Source organism: Podarcis pityusensis (assembly GCF_964106645.2).
Source record: "Podarcis pityusensis genome assembly, chromosome: 18".
Taxonomy (NCBI): domain Eukaryota; kingdom Metazoa; phylum Chordata; class Lepidosauria; order Squamata; family Lacertidae; genus Podarcis; species Podarcis pityusensis.
The window spans coordinates 10,931,601-10,950,798 of NC_138043.1; the positions used below are offsets into that span (position 1 = coordinate 10,931,601).

The following is a 19,198-nucleotide window of genomic DNA, read 5'->3' on the forward strand; positions in this document are numbered from 1 at the left end:
ATTCTCTTGAGACAAGTGGATGCCAATAATTTGAAACCCTGGGCACAGTTAGAAACTTGGATATATCAGCAAGGGGCCAAATAACTCCTTAAACCAAGGTTACAGTTGCCAAAACAGAATGTCTAGTTGCCATTATGTGCTTTGCCACCTGGGGCTCCCAGCGATCAGCTTGCCCAGTGGTCAGGGCTGGTGATAATGGGAGCCCCAAGAAAGGATATGTGGACAGGACCACCTTAGGAGAAGCAAATGTTTAAAAAAGCTGTGTCGCCCTTTTAAAAGGTGGGTCCCTGGGTCTTGTGCAAGGCAGTCTCTCTCCTTTGACCTTTGGACTGCCAAATAGTTCCCTTTTGCCTATGGGGTGGGCAGTGTGGGAAAGCGGCTGGCGAGGCGTCGCTGGAGCTGCGAGAGGAACGCCTGCGTGTTAGGCTGGCCGGCCGGCCGCTTAACCCTCCAACTTGCTTCCCAGTGCGTTCCCACGACCTTGCACTCCCAGCCGGCTGAGCCGCGCGGCCCATTTTTCTTACCATGAAACCGCATCCACTCTTACTGACCATCGCCTTGTTCCTCTTTGCCTTCCCCTTCTACATGATGGGCGGCCTGGCCATCCTGGACAAGTGAGTATCGTGAAGGCGTCGTGGGGGGGGGGGGGGAGAGAGAAATAATAATAACCCTGACCATTTCTGAATCACCTGCTCTCTCCGGTGATCGCCCTCACCTGACCATCTGACCCTGGCCCTCTTGGGAGCAGCCGAGGCAATCATGCAGGTAAAGCATACATTCTGGGTCCTACCAACATACCCTCCAACATTTCTCCAATGAAAATGGGGACATCCTATTCCATACCCCGCAACATTTCTCCAATGAAAATAGAGGCGTCCCCTCCAATCTTTCTCCCATGAAAACGGGGACGTCAGCTTATTGGAAATTTCCCCCATTGGAGCACGGCCATTCAAAGGGACTGGGGGGGGGGGGTGACTCTGCTGATTTTATTTCTTTATTGCTTTAAGAAAGGAATTCTTAGTTACGTATTAAGGTCAAGGAGGTGGTTTGGGGGTTTTGCAGGCCGATCTTGCAACTTGTCAAGAAGGCAATTTTAGTGCCATTTTGGTGCATTGTTTTACTGGACTGTCTATGCCGCTGTTTTGCTTTATTAGTTGTTAAGGACCTAAGAAAAGCCTGGATGAAACCAATGACCCATCGAGTCCAGCATCCTGTTCCCACAGATGCCACAATGGGAAACCTGAATGCACAGAGCCAGGATTTATGTTGTGGGGGTGGGCAGGGCACCCACCTGTCCGCATCCTCTGCCCGGCTCTGTCTAGCAGATTCGGAATGAAATGTTTCAGCAACTGTTGTTCCAAATTACTTTCTTTTGCTCAGAAAAATCTGTCAAAATCTTCATTCATTTGAAAACTAGGAAGTCAAATGGAAAATTAACATCAGGGAGTACCTTTCATGCAACTGGCGAGTATATTTTGCAAAATTACAAAGAACACACCTTTTTTTCATATTGTTTTTTAAAGCTTTCTTGGATTTGCTGAAAATCTTTTCAGCACTTCCTTCTCAAATTCCTCCTTTTTCCCAATGCAGTTTTTCTAGTAAGCACAGCCCAGGGAGACGCTCTCTTGCCCTTGTCTACCTTAGCCAGGTCTTTGCTCTCCGCAAGGTACAGAATGACGTCTGCATGGCACAAGTGGTGCCTGGCTGAGCAAGAAAGATGCTGTAGTATCCTGAATTCTGATGTTCTGCAGAGAATAGCTTGCACATTGCAATGAAGGATGACATGGTATGCTGCCTGCTTAGCAGGCACGGACTTTTTCTAGGGAAACGCTCGCTAGGGAGGGAGATGGTGGCATCTCAGCAAGCATTTCAATTTCAAATATTCAGATTATTTCTACTTTTAGTTAAGCTTTTTTAAAAAAATAAATAAATTCTTGCAAGCAGGATTTGAGCCCAAGAGCCCTCTCCTGTCCTGCAGCAACTGGAATACAGAAGCATTTTTGCCTCTGACTTTGTTTAATCCTGTGGCAGGGAGTTCCACAGTTTAACCATGGGACGCTTCTTCAATATAGCCATGCTCTATAGGGCAACAACATCCCCTATTAATGCAGAGCTGTTCCTGCAGCACAGGGGGGGTTGGGGGTCCGCTTCAACTCAACAATCCTATGATTCTACCTGAGGATTGACAAACATAAGAATTGGGGCACAGATCCCCAGCATTTTCAGGTGTTGCTGGAAATGTCCCCAGTCTGAAATCCCAGACCCTCCAAGTGTCCCTATTTTCCAGGGACGGTCCCGGATTTACAAAAGCTGTCCCAGTTTCTGATTTGATCCTAGAATGTCCCACTTTTCCTTAGGATGACCCTGTTTTCATCAGAGAAATGTTGGAGGGTCTGGAGTTATGCGACCCCCAAGCCAAGGAGATAAGTAACTGTACAACCTTTAGAAGGCATCTGAAGGCAGCCCTGGATAGAGAAGGTTTTTGATGTTTAATGTTTAAATATTTATTGGAAGCAGCCCAGAATGGCTGGGGCAACCCAGTCAGATGAGTGGGGTATAAATAATAAAATTATTGCTGTTATTATTATTAGTAAACAGGACATCCCTATTTTCATTGGAGAAATGTTGGAGGGTATGTAATCCTGGAGTAGCTGCTACAGGTCAGAGCAGCCGATGCACCTTTTAAAAACTGCCCTTTTCAGAAATGTGTGGATGGGGAAGAGGCGTTTAGGGAAGAAGCAGCTCAGTGGTTGCAGCATCTGCCTTGCACAAAGAGTCCAGACCAGCTTCAGGTAGGGCAGGAAAAGACTCCTTGCTTGAAACCCTGGAGAGCTTCTGCCAGTCAGTGCAGACATTACTGAGACAGATGAACCAACAGCCATAAAGGCAGCTTTCTTTGTTCCTGTTCAGTTTTGCCGGTTTATGAACAAATTCTGCATTACTTCCAATGAAACCTTCCCACTATTGTCGCATTGACCTGGTAATAAACAAAAATCTGCCCTGATTCCCTTATGGGGGACACAAGAGCCCTTATAGAGTCCTTTGTAGGTTCTCCATCGGTCGGAGAAAAGAACAGAGGCCAACCAGAGAATATCGAGAAGCAAAGCAGCTCATAAGCCTGATCTTTATTGATCTGTTGCAACTGGGTGCTCCCCTCACACGCAGGAAAGGAGGAGGACCTAGAACCAAGGTGTGTCCACCCTTATATAGACATTTTAAATTGCCTGTCCTGGAGTCCAAGACCACCCCCAGATACATCATACATACATCACAGAAAGGGCGGTCTACAGCAGAAATCTGAGTGCGTTGTTTATTTCCTGTCTGGTAGGTTACCTATTAATGCTCACTTGACTGGATACCCTGGGGAGCCTGGCCAGTCTTTTGTAATGACAAACACTTAGTTCCTGAGCCAGGTCACAGGCTCACCCTATTCATACACAGACATACCCTTAAGACAGGGTTTGTGAAGGAAAAGACAATGGGGAGGCTTTTCCATTTCCTTCGACCTTGCAGAGAAATATTTGAGGTCAATTTGGGAGGGACAAAATGGTTTCAGGACTTTTTCTGTGGGGTTTCAGACATGTGGTTTATATATGCAGTTATATATATATATATATATATATATATATATATAACCTTAAATTTTTTATTTCAACCACTATGAATCCAATAGTCAGCTAATGGCATAACAACGTTTGGATGAGACTCTCCCCTCCTTATTTCTCACATCTATTTTTCTTTTTAATGAATGCATTAATATTCCATGCCGGTTTTCTCACTCCTGTTTACTAAGCGGACAATTGCCCACTTATCCCTGTTTGGCTATCAGCTTTCTAGCAGCATAGAACCATAGAATTGTAGAGTTGGAAGGGACCTCCGAGGGTCATCTAGTCCAACCCCCTGCAATGCAGGAATCTCAGCCAAAGCATCCATGGCAGAGAGCCATCCAACCTCTGCCTAAAATCCTCCAAGGAAGGAGAGGCCACAACCAGAGGAATGGCAGGTGAAGTTTATGGAATTTGCTGAATTAGCAAGTTTAGATAGGAAAATTAGGGAGTGAGATGTCAGTCTTTAAGGAGGATTGGAAAATGTTTGTAGATGATATTTTAAAAACCCCATTGTAAATATGCTAAAATGCTAACAGGTTTGGAGTAAGGACAGCAGTAATTGAGATACTGAGAAAAAAGTTGGAGGAAAGAAGGCATGGCATAATTACAATATGCAGCAGTAATAGAGAAATTGAGGAAACCATGGCGGGGAGTGAGGGAAGTTGATTTTTGGAAAATCAATTACAGTGGTACCTTGGGTTAAGAACTTAATTCGTTCTGGAGGTCCGTTCTTAACCTGAAACTTTCTTAAGCCAAGGTACCACTTTAGCTAATGGGGCCTCCCGCTGCACGATTTCTGTTCTCATCCTGAAGCAAAGTTCTTAACCCGAGGTCCTATTTCTGGGTTAGCAGAGTCTGTAACCTGAAGCGTCTGTAACCTGAAGTGTCTTTAACCCGAGGTACCACTGTAATTAAACAAACAAACAACTGTCAACTGCTGCAGAAAACATATTTACTGCAGTTTTTCCCTACTATTTTAGTAAGGGTCGCGTTGGGTCCATTTGCAACCCCCCCCCCCCGCTTGGCCTGGTCTGGCAGCTGCAGGACTCGTGTCCTAAAGGCTCTGCTGGCTGACGCCTGATGCACTCTGGACAGGCAGCCGAACTTTGATCTTTTCCCTGCGCTATCTGGGAACAGGGACCTGCTATCTGGCCCAGGAGCCTGGTGAATCATAGCTAGGCTTACCCTTGAGCGGGGATGGGCAGGTTGGCGACATGCAAGCAGCCTTCCTATTAGCCAAATCAGCTAATGAATAGCTTACAAGGTTGTTGTTTTTAAAGGAATAAATTGAAACCCCAAGTTCAGGTGCAGTCCATCTCTAAATATCCATTAAATATATACAGTGGTACCTCGGGTTAAGAACTTAATTCGTTCTGGAGGTCCGTTCTTAACCTGAAACTGTTCTTAACCTGAAGCACCACTTTAGCTAATGGGGCCTCCCGCTGCCGCCGCGTGATTTCTGTTCTCATCCTGAAGCAAAGTTCTTAACCCGAGGTAATATTTCTGGGTTAGCAGAGTCTGTAACCTGAAGCGTCTGTAACCCGAGGTACCACTGTATATATATATTCAAGTAATATAAGTAATGGTAAAGGGGAAGGACCCCTGGACAGTTAAGTCCAGTCAAACTTGACTATGGGGTTGTAGCACTCATCTCGCTTTATAGGCCGAGGGAGCCGGCATTTGTCCACAGACAGCTTTCCAGTCATGTGGCCAGCTGGACTAAACCACTTCTGGCGCACCGTGACGAGTGCCAGAGCGCATGGAAACGCCGTTTACCTTCCCACTGGAGCGGTACTTATTTATCTACTTGCACTTTGACATGCTTTCGAACTGCTAGGTTGGCAGGAGCTGGGACCGAGCAACGGGAGCTCACCCCGTCGGGGATTAGAACCACCAACCTTCTGATCAGCAAGCCCAAGAGGCTCAGTGGTTTAGACCCCAGCACCACCACGTCCTATAAGTAGTGGAGGATAGCTCCGTCAGGCGAGCATGAGACTTTTAATCTCAGTGTTGTGGGTTAGAGCACCACATTGGGCAAAATATTCCCGCATTGCCGGGGGTTGGACTAGATGACCCTTGGGATCCCTTCCAACTCTGCAGTTCTATGATTCTATATACCACTCAATCACACACGAACAGAGAGAGAAATTGCATTTATATCCCCCCCTTTGCACCAAGGAGCCCAGAGTGGCATATATGTATTTCACAGAATCATAGAACTGTAGAGTTTCCTAAGGAAAAGTGGGACATTCTGGGATCAAATCAGAAACCGGGACGCCTTCTGTAAATCCGGGACTGTCCTTGGAAAACAGGGACACTTGAAGGGTCTGAGCTTCCTGGGTTCCTTGTAATTCAGCCCTTTGTTCATGAGGACCAGAATCCTGCTCTCCTAATCCCAGCGTGGAGTTTTAGCGCTTGTGCATCTGCTGAAGGAGCCCCTTTAAAAAATCTCAACCGGATAAATCTTCTTCCTCCGTGATCCACTTGTCCTCTGCTAGCTTCCACTCCAGGCAGCGATTGATCTGGAAAGACCCCCTGTGCAGCTCTGCGGATGCTGAGTGGCACTTTTTCTAGAGCCATATATATATAATCTGCTGCAAGGAGGTTTCTGAGTTTGGTCTGGATCTGCATTGCAGCTGTGTGGCTGATGCACAGTGGCTGCTTCTGAGCTGCCTCCTCTCTCTCACACACACACACACAGAGAAAACCACCTTTCAATTTGCAGCTCAGGGGCTCTCCCTACCCTTTCCCAGCTGACATCTGCAGGTGCTGGAGCTGCAGGTTTGCAGAGGAAAAGGGTTTTGTGTGACCTGAATGTCAATTTCGGTTTCAGACCAGGGTTGCAGCAGAACAGCTCCTGTGCATGCAGAAGGCTGCAGCCTTGATCTCCAGCCTTGATCTGCACACAGACTTTCTGCCTGGACGCCTGGAGAGCTATGGCCCTTCCTCAAACCCAAAGTGAGGTTCTAGTCCTCAGGGTTTGGAATAAAGAGCCGAAATGATACCCTCTAACATGCCTCAGATGAAAGTGGGGGTGCTTCCCTCTCCTCCCCTCCCCGCGCAACTGACCCTCCTCGCCCCGCCAGGTTTTGTTGTTCGCCCACCCCACAGAGCACTCCCTACCAGAAGGAAGGTGAGTCCCTGCACCACTGCTCTATTAGGACACACAGCACACAACCTCCACCCTCCTGAGAAAAGCCCTTAATCCCAGTTTTATGTTATTTTATTTTTCAGTAGGTTGCCAAAAAGAAAAGCACAAACCAATGAATAAATTTGATAAAAGGGCAAGATTAGATGTGGACTCACAAAGCATTTTCATGGCCTCCAACATTTCTCTGATGAAAATAGGGAAATCCTATATAATACTACCACTACTACTACTACTACTACTACTACTACTAATAATAATTTATTACCTTTAGAAGACATCTGAAGGCAGCCCCCATATAGGGAAGCTGTTTTAATGTTTAATGTTTTATTTTTGTTTTTATATATGCCGCAAGCTGCCCAGAGCGGTTGGAGCAACCCAGGCAGATGGGGGGGGGGGTATAAAAATTGTTGTTGTTGTTAAATAGGCCATCTCCATCCCTAGAGAAATGTTGGAGGGTGTGCTGTCGATGTCTCCTAGCCAGGACGGCTGTGCTCTGCCTCCCCCAGTTGTTGGCAGCATACTCCAAAATCCGAGTTGCTGGAGGAGCGAGTGCTGCTCTTCTGTTCGACTCCTGGTTGCGGGTTTCCCATGGGCCTTTCTGGCTGGCTCTTGCGAGGCCAGGATGCTAGACTAGGTGGGCCCTGTGGGCTTGATCCAGCAGGATGACTCTTACATTAAAGTAGCAGGATGTCTGGGCATATGAAGAAATGGTTAAGCCACGCACAACCAAACGTGTTGCTTCTTTTTAATCGTTTTTAACTTTGGATCCATCCTTGTTTTCTCCTCCCCCTTCCACCTCCTCCCCGCTTGCAGCCCCTCGGCCATCGCAGTGACTGCCTTCGGGATCCTCTTATTCCTGTTTGCTCTGGTTTACTCCGCAAGTGACTCTGAGGATGCCCTCTTCTATGGTAAGTCTCTCCTCTCTTTGGGCATCTTCATGCCTGCCCCCCCCCTTTCCCTGCTTCTCTTTCTCTCTGTGTGTGTTTAGTGTATGTGTGTAAACAGCTGACCACCTGGTCACCTTTAAAAAAAAATGTCGCTATCCCTCATGAAACTCAAAAGTGCATTCAGTGGAAAACACAAATATTTATTTCCCCATATCCCTGCAGTGTTCGTTGTACTTTCCTTCGTGTCGGGAATCAGCGCCATCATTGTTCTGGAAGAAGATGGCTACATAAGCAACTTCCTGGAAGGCTACATGAGACAGGCAAGTCCTCGCAGGCAGGAGTGCAACCGGGAGGGCGCGGAGGGTGTGCGACCCATATCAGATGCTTCAAACCTTTGTCTGAGTGGTGGGTGGTTTTATCACATAAAACCTTTCAGCCAGGTTTCCTTTCAGCCAGGCCCCCGGAGAGACAAGACCTTTTGTGAGAAGGAGGTACATCTGTACCTTTCTACAGCTTGGGCATAGGTAGTGACACCATTAATAGCTAGGCACTCTTTGCACCTATTGGCCACCTGTGACCAAGTGAGGACGCCTCACCTGATGTCTTCACCATGTGGAGGTGCATGCCTGGGAATCATTGGATCCGGACTGGTTGTGCAAATAATAATATTATTAACAACAACAACAACAACAACAACAATATATTTATACCCCACCACTCTGGGCGGCTTCCAACAAAATATTAAAATACAGTAGTCTGTCAAACATTAAAAGCTTCCCTAAACAGGGCTGCCTTCAGATGTCTTCTAAAAGTCTGATAGTTGTTATTCTCTTTGACATCTGGTGGGAGGGCATTCCACAGGGCGGGTGCCACCACCGAGAAGGCCCTCTGCCTTGTTCCCTGTAACCTCACTTCTCGCAGGGAGGGAACCGCCAGAAGGCCCTCGGCGCTGGACCTCAGTGTCCAGCAGAACGATGGAGGTGGATACGCTCCTTCAGGTATCCTGGACCGAGGCCATTTAGGGCTTTAAAGGTCAGCACCAACACTTTGAATTTTGCTCAGAAACGTACTGGGAGCCAATGTAGGTCTTTCATGTAGCAACACATTCTGTAGAATTCTCTCCATTATATTTTATTTGCACAGTCAGAATGAATTTCTGGAAACAAAATGCTTTTTCTGAGCAGGGAACAGTGTTATAGTTAATTGTTGTCGCTTGTCTTCGCTTACCCCACCCCGCCAGGAACTACAAGGTTTACTCACAACATAAGTCTTGCCAGGATTCAGGAAATACAGTGACGAAAATCAGGCAGGCAATAAACATTACAAATATCCATAGCCCAGTTCAAAATGGAGGAGAGCAAACATATATCATCCGCCATCGCAGGTAGGAAAAAAAGAGTTTACAGCGACAGGAAGGAAGAGATAGGGATCAACAAATTGTCTTTTTCTTGCCACCAAGTTTGGGGGTATGACATCATAGAGCTCCCTCCATGCAGGTTCTGAAACTCCACTTGTGACTGTCTATGCATTTGTGATTTTGTCTGCACATCCTCCCGCACAAACGTCCGTTCCCATAGCAGGGGTGAGGTGCCTCCAGATGTCGCTGGACTCCAACTCCCATCCCCAACAACCCGGCATGGCCAGGGATGACGAGAGCAGGAGTCCAGCAATACCCAGAGGGCCATTGGCTTACCCCTTCTCTGCCCTATGGCAACAAATCACAGGTACTTGGCCCAGTTATTTTACATAGCAAAGCTGAGCATGGCGCATTGGACCACTGAATAAGCATCTCTTCTATTCTCCGGACCCCAAGCCCACAGCCATAGAGTTGCTGCTTTGGAAATGTGCCATGAGGCCATTCGGTCCACCCCCAACCCTTCGCTCAGGGAGGACTCATATCTCAGCAGCAGAGCACCTGCTTTGCATGTAGAAGGTCACAGGCATCTCCAGGAAAGTCTGGGAACTCCAGAGTGCTAGGGCCCTCCGCTTAAGAAAAGGTAAGATTCTAGTCCTCAGCATTTTGAATAAAGAACCAATTCAAATAGGCAGCTGCCTCGAGCCAAGTCAGACCATTGATCCATCCAACTCAGTGCTGCCTACACTGGCTGGCAGCATCTCTTCAGGTTTTCAGATGGGGATTTAGGTACCATTTCCTCAGCCACAGCTGGAAATGCCAGGAACTAACCTGTTTGTGTGTGTGTGTGTGTGTGTGTGTGTGTGTGTGTCATGCAAAAGCTGCTTTTTGGCCACAGAGTCACAACTTTTAATTTCTGGGGGACGTGCAGATGTTGAAATGGATGGTTGAAGGACGGGACGGGTCTCTGGCCGTGACTGACGTCTTGGTTTCTGCTTCCTATAGGGTGAGCCATACCTAAGCACAGCTCATGGTACGATGAACTGCTATTGGGCTGCCACCACCCACTTCGCCCTCCAGCTGGCCATGATTGCAGCCATCACTCAAAGGTGGGACAGGTCTGTTGTCATAAACTTGTAGAGCTGGAAGGAATATCAAGGGTCATCTGTTTAAAAACCTCCAACAAAAGAGAGTCCAGAGGTCGTCCGTTCTGCTGGGAATTTTGCAGAACCTTTGTAAAGGTACCAGGCAGAAATCCAACTGGTAGTGCTTTGTGGACTCCCTGGGTTTTTACAGGTCCTGGAGCTGTTTGGAGGCATAAAAACTCCCTCTGGGGCAGAGGGGGGAGGATTTTTCAGGCCTGGGGTGAGGAGTGGGGGAATAGACCCCAGTTATATTTGGTGGGGCTGAGTAGGCAAGCTGTGTTGACTCTCTGTTTGCTCTCCAGAAAGAGTTACCGGAACCTTGGGCTCTACTGGGTCGGATCCCTCACCATGAACTTTGCTGTCTACCTGCTGGGGAATGTGGTTGGTGAGTTGCTCCCTGGCAAACACTTGCCATAATCTTCCCTTTCGAATGAAAAATGGGAAGAGCAGGAGTTTAGTTCTCCTTATCTCAGCTTTGGCTGAGATTTTGGCACTGCAGGGGGTTGTAGTAGATGACCCTTGGGTCCCTTCCAACTATACGATCCTATGCTTCTATTAGGGATTTGTCCAGACTGCTGGGTGGGATTTCTGACACATTGCAACAAACTGCCTTTCTTCTGAGCCAGACCACGTGGTCCACCCAAACCAGTATCGTCCACACTGGCTGGCAGCATCAGCTCGCCAGGGGTTCAGGCAGAGAGTACCTTTCTTTCCCAGTCCTTCTGTGTGCAAAGCAGGTCCTCTACCTCTGAGCGACTGCCCTTTCATTTCACGGAAAAATAAACCAAGAGTCTAGTCCTCATGGTCTTGAATGAAGGACTAGTTTCATCAGAAAGCTGCCTTATAATGGGACAGACCGCTGGCCCATCTAGCAAAGTATTGCCAACATGGGCTGGCAGCAACAGCTCTCTGAGGCTCAAGAGAGGGAGTATTGACACAGCCCGCACTGGAAAAGCCAGGGATGGGACCTGGGACCTGTTGCATTCCTGCATTGCGGGGGGTTGGACTAGATGACCCTGGGGTCCCTTCCAGCTCTGTGATTCTATGCATGCGAAGCAGGTGCTCTGATCATTGAGCTAAAGCCTGAGATTGGTGGCGCAGGGCCTGGAGGTGTCCTAAGGCGGCCACCTCTCTCTCTCTCTTTTAAAGATACATGCATGTTCTTTTCTTTTCTTAATAGTAATTTTGTATTACCGTTTTACAAAATGGTCAAGAAGGCAGTTTCTGCAGAGGGGAGTGAGGGGCAGGTGGGGCTCGTCCACCTGGGAAGGGAGCCCATTTAGAAGAAGGGAAACTTCTGTTGCCTTGTGGGGCATCTTTGGGAGAAGAGAAGACTAAGGAGTGAAGCCTACAAAAATCCAGTGTGGAGACCCTAAGGTGGCAAACTCATCCATTCCCTCCACCTCAGCCAAGGGCTGCAGGTATTTGGAGTCCTGCAATCGCTGGGATGTGGGGGGCAGATGATTCCACCATCCATGTTCTAATAAAGTCCCCCAGGAGAACTGGGTTGACTGGCGTCCCCAAGATTTAACTTTGTGGCTTAGGGCCCTCATATTTACGGGACCGCCTCTCCTGGTCTGCCCCACAGAGAACCTTAAGGTCCATGAATAATCACAGTTTAGAGGTCCCGGGTCCTAAGGAAGTCAGACTATCCTCCACCAGGGCCAGGGCCTTTTCAGTGATGGCTCCGACCTGGTGGAATGCTCTGTCCCAGGAGATCAGAGCCCTGCAGGATTTAACCTCCTTCCGTCGGGCCTGTAAGACAGAGCTATTCTGCTTGGCATTTAATTTGAATTCAGCCTGATCTTTTATTTCCCTTCTCTTCCCTCCCACTCCCCTTTTTATGAAGATTCCCCACTCTGAGACCCCACAGCTAATTCTCCCCTGGCCTCCTCTCGGGCCCAAGTAGGACCAATTCAGCCAGCTAGCCCTGGTGACTATCTAATGCTTATTAGATGGATTTCCCCTAAATTGATGTCTGAACTTTGACTTTTATTCTTATTCATGTTTTTATACTGTATTTTATGCTGCTTTTACAATTAAGCGTTTTAAATTTGTTGTTAGCTGCCCTGAGCCCGGTTTTTGAACCGGGAAGGGTGGGGTATATTATTATTATTATTATTATTATTATTATTATTAATTAACTTGTGGGTGTACTGAGACCAATCCTTGCTTTCCCAGGGAAATACGGTTCTGAGATCCGCCTGGACTTCTTCCTCAACATCCCTTTGCTCCTCGCCCTCATCTGGGCTGCCTCCAGGATCTTCGCCCAGCCCAAGACGTTGTCCCTCGAGACGGCCGATAAGGTAACGGAAGAAAGCGCCTTCTAAGCCAAAGCATCCTGTCTCTGACAGCTAGAAACCCCCCAGCCCAGGAAGGCCCCAGAGGCACCAACCTTCTCTTCCCTCCAGCATTTGGTAGGAGGTAGACTGCCCTTTTGAGTGGAGGGTTCTTCTTAGCTGCCCTAAACCACTGTCAGAAGAGCCTCCTTGGATCAGAGCAAAGGTTTGCCCGGTCCAGAATCTTGTTCCCAATTGACCCCCCCAGTGGTTCCTCTCTAGCCACCGGCTTTCTTTCTTTCTTTTTTAATCACACATCAGGAGATTTAAGTACCGCTTTCAGCAGGGATAGCTCAGTTGGTTAGACGAGCATGGGGTGCCGATAACACAAAAGTTGCAGGTTCAATCCCCATATGATTCTATGATTTTATGGTGGTCAAAGCAATCTACGGTCAGAATAAAACAATAATGTTATCAGAAACACACACACCCTGCAAAAAAAGCCCCACAACAACAGCGATGGAAAGGATTTGAAAATAAGAATAACTAAAGCTGACTATCAGTTTAAAAGGAAACACGTTGAGACATCTGGATAGGCTTGCGTAAATGAAAAAAGCTTCTAGCAGGAGCCAATCAGCCAGGAGTTCCAAAGTTCGGTGCAGTCACACCCAAATGATCACGGTCACCCTGTGACGGTGGCAGTTCTGCAGATTGAAGTGGCTGAAGGAGCCTGCATGACGTAAGGTGATGTCATAGGTGACCTCATTTTCCGTCAGCAAAACAACCACTTTCCACAAGCGGTTAAGGGTTTTTATTTGCTTATTTGAACTTGGCCCGGTAGCAAATTGTCAACCAGTGAAGATCTCTGAGCACAGAAGTGACACGCAGATGGCGTCTCACTCCTGTCAGCAACCTTGATGCAGCATTCTGCACCAACTGTGGGTTCCAGCTCAAGCGCTAGGAAATTACTATTATTATTGTTATTAATTTTATTAATATTATTAATATTCTCCACCCATCTGGCCGGGTTTCCCCAGCTGCTCTGGGCAGCTTCCAGCACATATAAAAACATAATAACATGTCAAACATAAAAAACTTCCTGAAACAGAGAAGTCGCACATGTGGGGCGAGATAGACTGCGAATGTCCGCAGAAGATACACTCAGTTACTACGGCAAATGTGTGCCCCGTAGGCTTATCTAAGGGCCTATAAGGAACTGCCTTGGTGGCTCAGACTGCCCAGCGCAGTGCCCTGTTTCCGACAGAGGACAGCAAAATCCCCAGAGCCGCTCAGACCTCCACGTCTGAGTTTCAGAATCAATAATAATAATATTAATAATAATAATAAATAATTTTATTATTTATACTCCAGCCACTTCTGGTTTATAGGCTCATGCAACACATATCAAACGCACCATCAACTCAAGACCTGCAGGGGGTTGGACTAGATGGCCCCTGGGGTCCCTTCCAGCTCAACAGTTCTATAATTCTGTCAGCTTACTTTCCTTTTTTCTCCTTTGGGGAAGGTTTCGGAAGAGCAGCGCAAAAGCCTCCTGCAGCGCCCGCTGGACTTGGTCCTGGTGGGCTTCTTCCTTTTCGACATCAGCTTCACTCTGTTCCGGGGACTGGTGAGCATATGGTTATCTTCCGGAGGCAGCATTGCTCAGTGGTTAGAGTATCTGCTTTGCAGGCAGAATGTCCCAGTTTGGTCCCCTCTAGGTAGGGGATGGGGGTGGAGGATGCAATTCCCTGCTTGAAAACCTGGAGACCTGCTGCCAGGTCAGTGAGACAGATGCCCAAACAGAATTCATGAGGACTACCGTAGAACCATCTTTTAAAAAAAAATATCATTTTTTTTGCCAAATATATTTCATTAAATTTCCAGAAATTCCACATGTGCATTCCAATACAGAATAGATTCTTCTATTGCTTGGTCAACGTCTCCTCCCATTTTCCAGGGCGTTTTTTATTTCTCCCCCTTGCTGGACCCTGGCTTCTCTCCCTTGTATTATGACAATAATTCAATAATCTCTCATTCATTCTGTTACTCATAGTTCAAATCCTGCTTGTGAATTCATCATACGGTCATATTTCTTTAAATAGTCCGAAAAAGGCTTCCATTCTTCCATAAAGCAATCATCGTCAAGGTCTCTCCTTTTAGCTCTTAGCTTTGCTGATTCAGCACAGCCCATCACTTCACTAATCCTTCTTCTTCTTTCTATTTTTATGCATAGAGAAAATATGCTGCTGTTGACATACATAAACAGCGTAATCTTCTGTCCCTATAATCACTAGGAGAAGAGCTTGATTTTTGAAAATATATAATCACTTTAAACATCTTTTTTATCTCATCACATATCATTCCCCCAATTTTCCTTGCTTTATAAAACAAAACCCAAATCCTTATCAGTTCTGCTGTTTCATTGTCGTCGTCCCCGCACTGTGGCACAGGTTTGTGGGGTGGGTGGGCAACCCACCTGGCAATTGCCCATCATTGTAGCCATAGGCTGGTGGGTGGCCTCGCCTGTGGCAGCCAGCCGGGAGTTAGGTGCCTGGGAGTCATAGCGCACAGGGCTTCGTTGGCTGGCCGCTGGCTGAGTGACCAAGCTCCCCACAAGAAGCTGGCTCTTTCTACCAGTGCCAACTACTTGTGCCAACTTTGTCCCCCCAATAAAATATTTGAGGGGACTGGGACCGTCCACAGTTAATGCACACTGCCATTCAAATGGTGCCCATGCACCGCGACATGTGATCAATGATGTGGGGGTGGGCCCCACAATATTTTATCCAAGCTGGCACCCCTGCCCTAATGTCCCATAAGTAAGACAGGTGGGTGTAGCTTTAGAGGGGGAGAAATGTCCTTGTGGTCCAAACTGGGACCCATGCTAGGCCAGATTTGGCCTGCGGGCCGGAGGCTGCCCACCCCTCCTCCCATTAAGTAAAGGTAAAGGGACCCCTGACCGTTAGGTCCAGTCGTGGACGACTCTGGGGTTGCGGCGCTCATCTCGCTTTATTGGCCGAGGGAGCCAGCGTACAGCTTCCGGGTCATGTGGCCAGCAGGACTAAGCCGCTTCTGGCAAACCAGAGCAGCACATGGAAATGCCGTTTACCTTCCTGCCGGAGTGGTACCTATTTATCTACTTGCACTTTGACGTGCTTTCAAACTGCAAGTTGGCAGGAGCAGGGACCGAGCAATGGGAGCTCACCCCGTCGCGGGGATTTGAACCGCCGACCTTCTGATCTGCAATCCCTAGGCTCTGTGGCTTAGACCACAGCGCCACCCGCGTTCCTCCTCCTCCCATTAGTGCTCCTAATTTCTCCTGATAAAAAACCCCAACGAAATCCACCCTCCATCCTCTTTGACCTGATCTTGCCTCCAGGTTGTTCTGGACTGCAAGGCGGACGTCTGCTTTGACTACATCAACCAGCAGGAGCCGTACCTGCGCGACCCGGTGGCTTATCCCAAAATCCAGGTGAGCAGAGCCTCTTGTTCTTCTGCAGGGGGAAAGGGAGCGTCGGTGGAGAGAGAAACGTTTTCCTCCCTCTCTCGTAGCACCAGAACTCACAGAAGCCCATACCCTCCGACATTTCTCCGATGAAAATAGGGACGTCCTAAGGGGAAGCAGGACATTCTGGGATCAAATCACAAATTTCTTGTGGAAGAAATTGGGACCCATACGTGGCCAACTGTTAGTCCTGAGCCCTGCTTTGATCCATTGCACACCTCAATCTGACACAAGTTAGACTACGTCACTGAGTGAAAGGAAGGGGGGTCTGCTCCCAGGCAACTTTGGAACTCCCTTCCTGTGGCAGCCAGACCGGCTCCCTCATCGCTGTCCTTCCACCGGCAGGCAAAGGCCTTTCTGTTCCCGCAGGTCTGTGTTTTAAGGAAAGGGCTTTTGAACGCGCTGTTTTTATTATGTGCATTTTATGATTAACAAAAAAAATCTGTTGGAGTTTAATTACCTTTGACTCTTTTACATGTTTTAAGCTTTCTGTATTTTTATCTGTGGCTGTTTTGATTTGTGCAAGCCGTCCTGACTGCAGGAAAGGCGGGATAGGAATAAGTAGAAATATAACAACAATGGATAGCTCAGTCGGTTGGAGCTGGGTGCTGATAACACCAAGGTTGAAGCTTTGATCCCCATCTGGGACAGCTGCCTGTTCCTGCATTGCAGCGGGTTGGACTAGATGATCCTCAGGCTCCCTTCCAACTCTGATTCTATGATTCCAACAACAAGCCTTTGCAAGCACACTGTTTCTCATTAAAAAACCAAAAAAACTTGGCCTGCTTTTTGTCCTTGTGTCTCAAAGGCAGTCAAGAGTTTCTGTGGTCGCCGAGAGATTTGACCGAACTCTGACTGCTGCCCTGCTCTTGCCTCCTAACTCTCCTGCCCGCCCTTCTTCCCAGATGCTCGTCTTCCTGTTCTACGGCCTCCCATATTTCTGCCTCTGCCTTTACGGCTTGCTCACCCCGGGAAGCTCATGGATGCCCGACTGGGCCCTGATCTCCGCTGGCGCCATTGCCCAGGTAACGTGGACATGTATGGACTGCAGCAGGGGCTAAGGAGCTTTCTTCTGCTTTGTCACAGGACACCAGTTCCAGTTTTTGGATTTCCACAGGGTATTCCAAGCTGAGGGAGGCGAGGGCCGCATTCCATTCTGGGCAGCTTTGCGGGGGCCACATCCCAATGTGGGCGGGGCCATGACCAGATGTGGGCGGAGCAACACATGCTAGGTTTCTCTTTGAAGAGCAGGCTGGTTCCCAGACCGCCTTGCACACAGCCCTCTCCGCCCTCCTTCCCGGCATGCTCAGATTTCATGGACACCCCAGTGAAAATGTTCAAGGAGGGTGGAAAACAGGGCTGGTAGGTGTGGCTTAATAGAGTGTGGTGGAATCTACACACATATAAAAAAACCGCTGTGAAAATGCTTTTTAAAAAAGTTTTGAGAAATATGCTAAATTTGCTGTAGCTTACCATCGCCATCTAGTGTCACATTTGAATACTGCACTTTACAAAATGTAAAGGACCCCTGATAGTTAAGTCCAGTCATGACTAAGACTCTGGGGTTGTGGCGCTCATCTCGCTTTACTGGCCGAGGGAGTACTGCTAGGTGGGCAGGAGCAGGGACCGAGCAACGGGAGCTCACTCTGTCACGGGGATTCGAACCGCCGACCTTCTGATTGGCAAGCCCTAGACTCTGTGGTATAGCCACCCACTTTACAACACACTTAAAACGTTTTATTTGCAGCTGTATAGCTGAGTCCTGTGTGCGGTTTGTGGAGAGGGGTGTGGCTTAAGAGAGAGTGTGTGGCTTGGGGAGAGGGTGGGGCCTGCCTTCAGATGTCTTCTAAAGATTGTCTAGTGACTTATCCCTACCCTCCATCATTTCTCTGGTGAAGATAAGGACGTCCTAACAGCCCCCCTCTCCCTGTCTGTTCCTCCTTCCAGGCTCAGTTCTCTCATACTGGCTCTTCGCTCCACCAGCACACCCCGTTTCCGTACCGCACCCCCGAAAGTGCCTGGTGGCTTGTCACCCTTTTCAACCTTGCCTATGCCGTGGGACCTCACCTTTTAGTGTACCGCTGCCTTCGCAATCCGGCCTTCTTCTCCCCGGTGGTCTCGCAAGACGACATCAAGAAGAAGCAATGAGGCAGAGGAGCCGGGGGTCGCCTCCCTCCACTGTCCGGCCGCAAACCAGATCGCATTGTGCAAAGCCAAAAAAACACAAACCCTGCTCACCAGTTTGCCTGTGGGTTTTTGTTTTTAAATATCTCTGTGGCTTCAGGTCCACTCAGGTCCACTCCTGAAGCTCCCAGCAGCAGCTGCCTTGTCTACTCAGTGCTAGCACACTTCACAGAATTGTCAAGGTGGAAGGGACCCCTGAGGGCCATCTAGTCCAACCCCCTGGAATGCAGGAATCTCAGCTGAAGGATCCCTGGCAGACAGCCACCCAACCTCTGTTTAAAAACCTCCAAGGAAAGAGACTCCATCACCTCCCATTCCACTGTTGAACAGCTCTTGCCGTCAGAAAGTTGGAGTCCCCCTTCTTACTGTTTGAATCCGCTGGTTCGGGTCCTGCCCAGACTAGCCAGCCAGGGCACCACAGTCAGCAAACATCGCCAGGTGTCTGGACAGAAAGGAGACGAGCCACTCTCTCAAATTTCAGTTGTAGACTGCCTCTTTCTGTGGCACTTGTGTGATGCTCTTCGGTGGTCTTTGGCTAAGGGATTGGGCAGTTTCTAAAACCTTTAAAAGCTCTTATGCGCCCTTGTTCTGGGCCCTCACCTCCTTGCAAGGTGGGAGACAGGGAAAATAAAGATCTTCCTTGCTTTCCTTTTCCAGTTCCTGCCTCCACTCACTTTCCTCTGACTGATAACAGATTTAGGAAGACACTGGATCCCTTGATGGAGAGATGGGCTGTAAAAACCAACCCTGACTTTTTCTAGAACAATGCTGACTTGTAAACGAAAGGTGTTGTTGCACAAGATAGAAGTGGAAACCTAGAATTGGAACGGACATGGGGACACTCACATATGTCACTGTTTACAAAATAAAAACATTTATAGATGGTTTTTGAACTGCTTGCTTCTTGTTCAGTGTGTGTTTGTGTCTCCTCACCCTGCCCCCCCAAAAATTCTTGAGGTTTCCAGTGTCCCCAAACCACTGTGGCATTCTTTTAACTTGATGCCTTTGAAATCCGGTGTTATAACCAGTGCTTTTTCGGGGGGGGAAGGGGGGACTCATCCTGATATTTGTTTGTTTGTTTGTTT

General features: G+C 48.1%; 1 protein-coding gene across 1 annotated transcript; it reads left to right on the forward strand.

The window, feature by feature from the left end:
* Positions 1 to 340: 340 nt before the first annotated feature.
* TM6SF2 (transmembrane 6 superfamily member 2) lies at positions 341 to 19,011 on the forward strand. Its single transcript, XM_080989118.1, has 10 exons — positions 341 to 614; positions 7,573 to 7,667; positions 7,869 to 7,966; positions 10,006 to 10,109; positions 10,448 to 10,530; positions 12,327 to 12,451; positions 13,950 to 14,051; positions 15,804 to 15,896; positions 16,835 to 16,954; positions 17,877 to 19,011. The coding sequence occupies exons 1-10, from the start codon at positions 526 to 528 to the stop codon at positions 18,075 to 18,077; spliced, it is 1,110 nt and encodes a 369-aa protein (XP_080845244.1). The 5' UTR covers positions 341 to 525; the 3' UTR covers positions 18,078 to 19,011.
* The last annotated feature ends 187 nt before the right edge of the window (positions 19,012 to 19,198 follow it).

Excerpts from the sequence above, each read along its gene's own strand:
- TM6SF2 (XM_080989118.1), top strand. The coding sequence starts at position 526 with ATGAAACCGCATCCACTCTTACTGACCATCGCCTTGTTCCTCTTTGCC. Across the intron at positions 12,452-13,949 it reads CCCTCGAGACGGCCGATAAG|GTTTCGGAAGAGCAGCGCAA; the intron begins GTAACGGAAGAA and ends CCTTTGGGGAAG. Across the intron at positions 14,052-15,803 it reads TCACTCTGTTCCGGGGACTG|GTTGTTCTGGACTGCAAGGC; the intron begins GTGAGCATATGG and ends TCTTGCCTCCAG.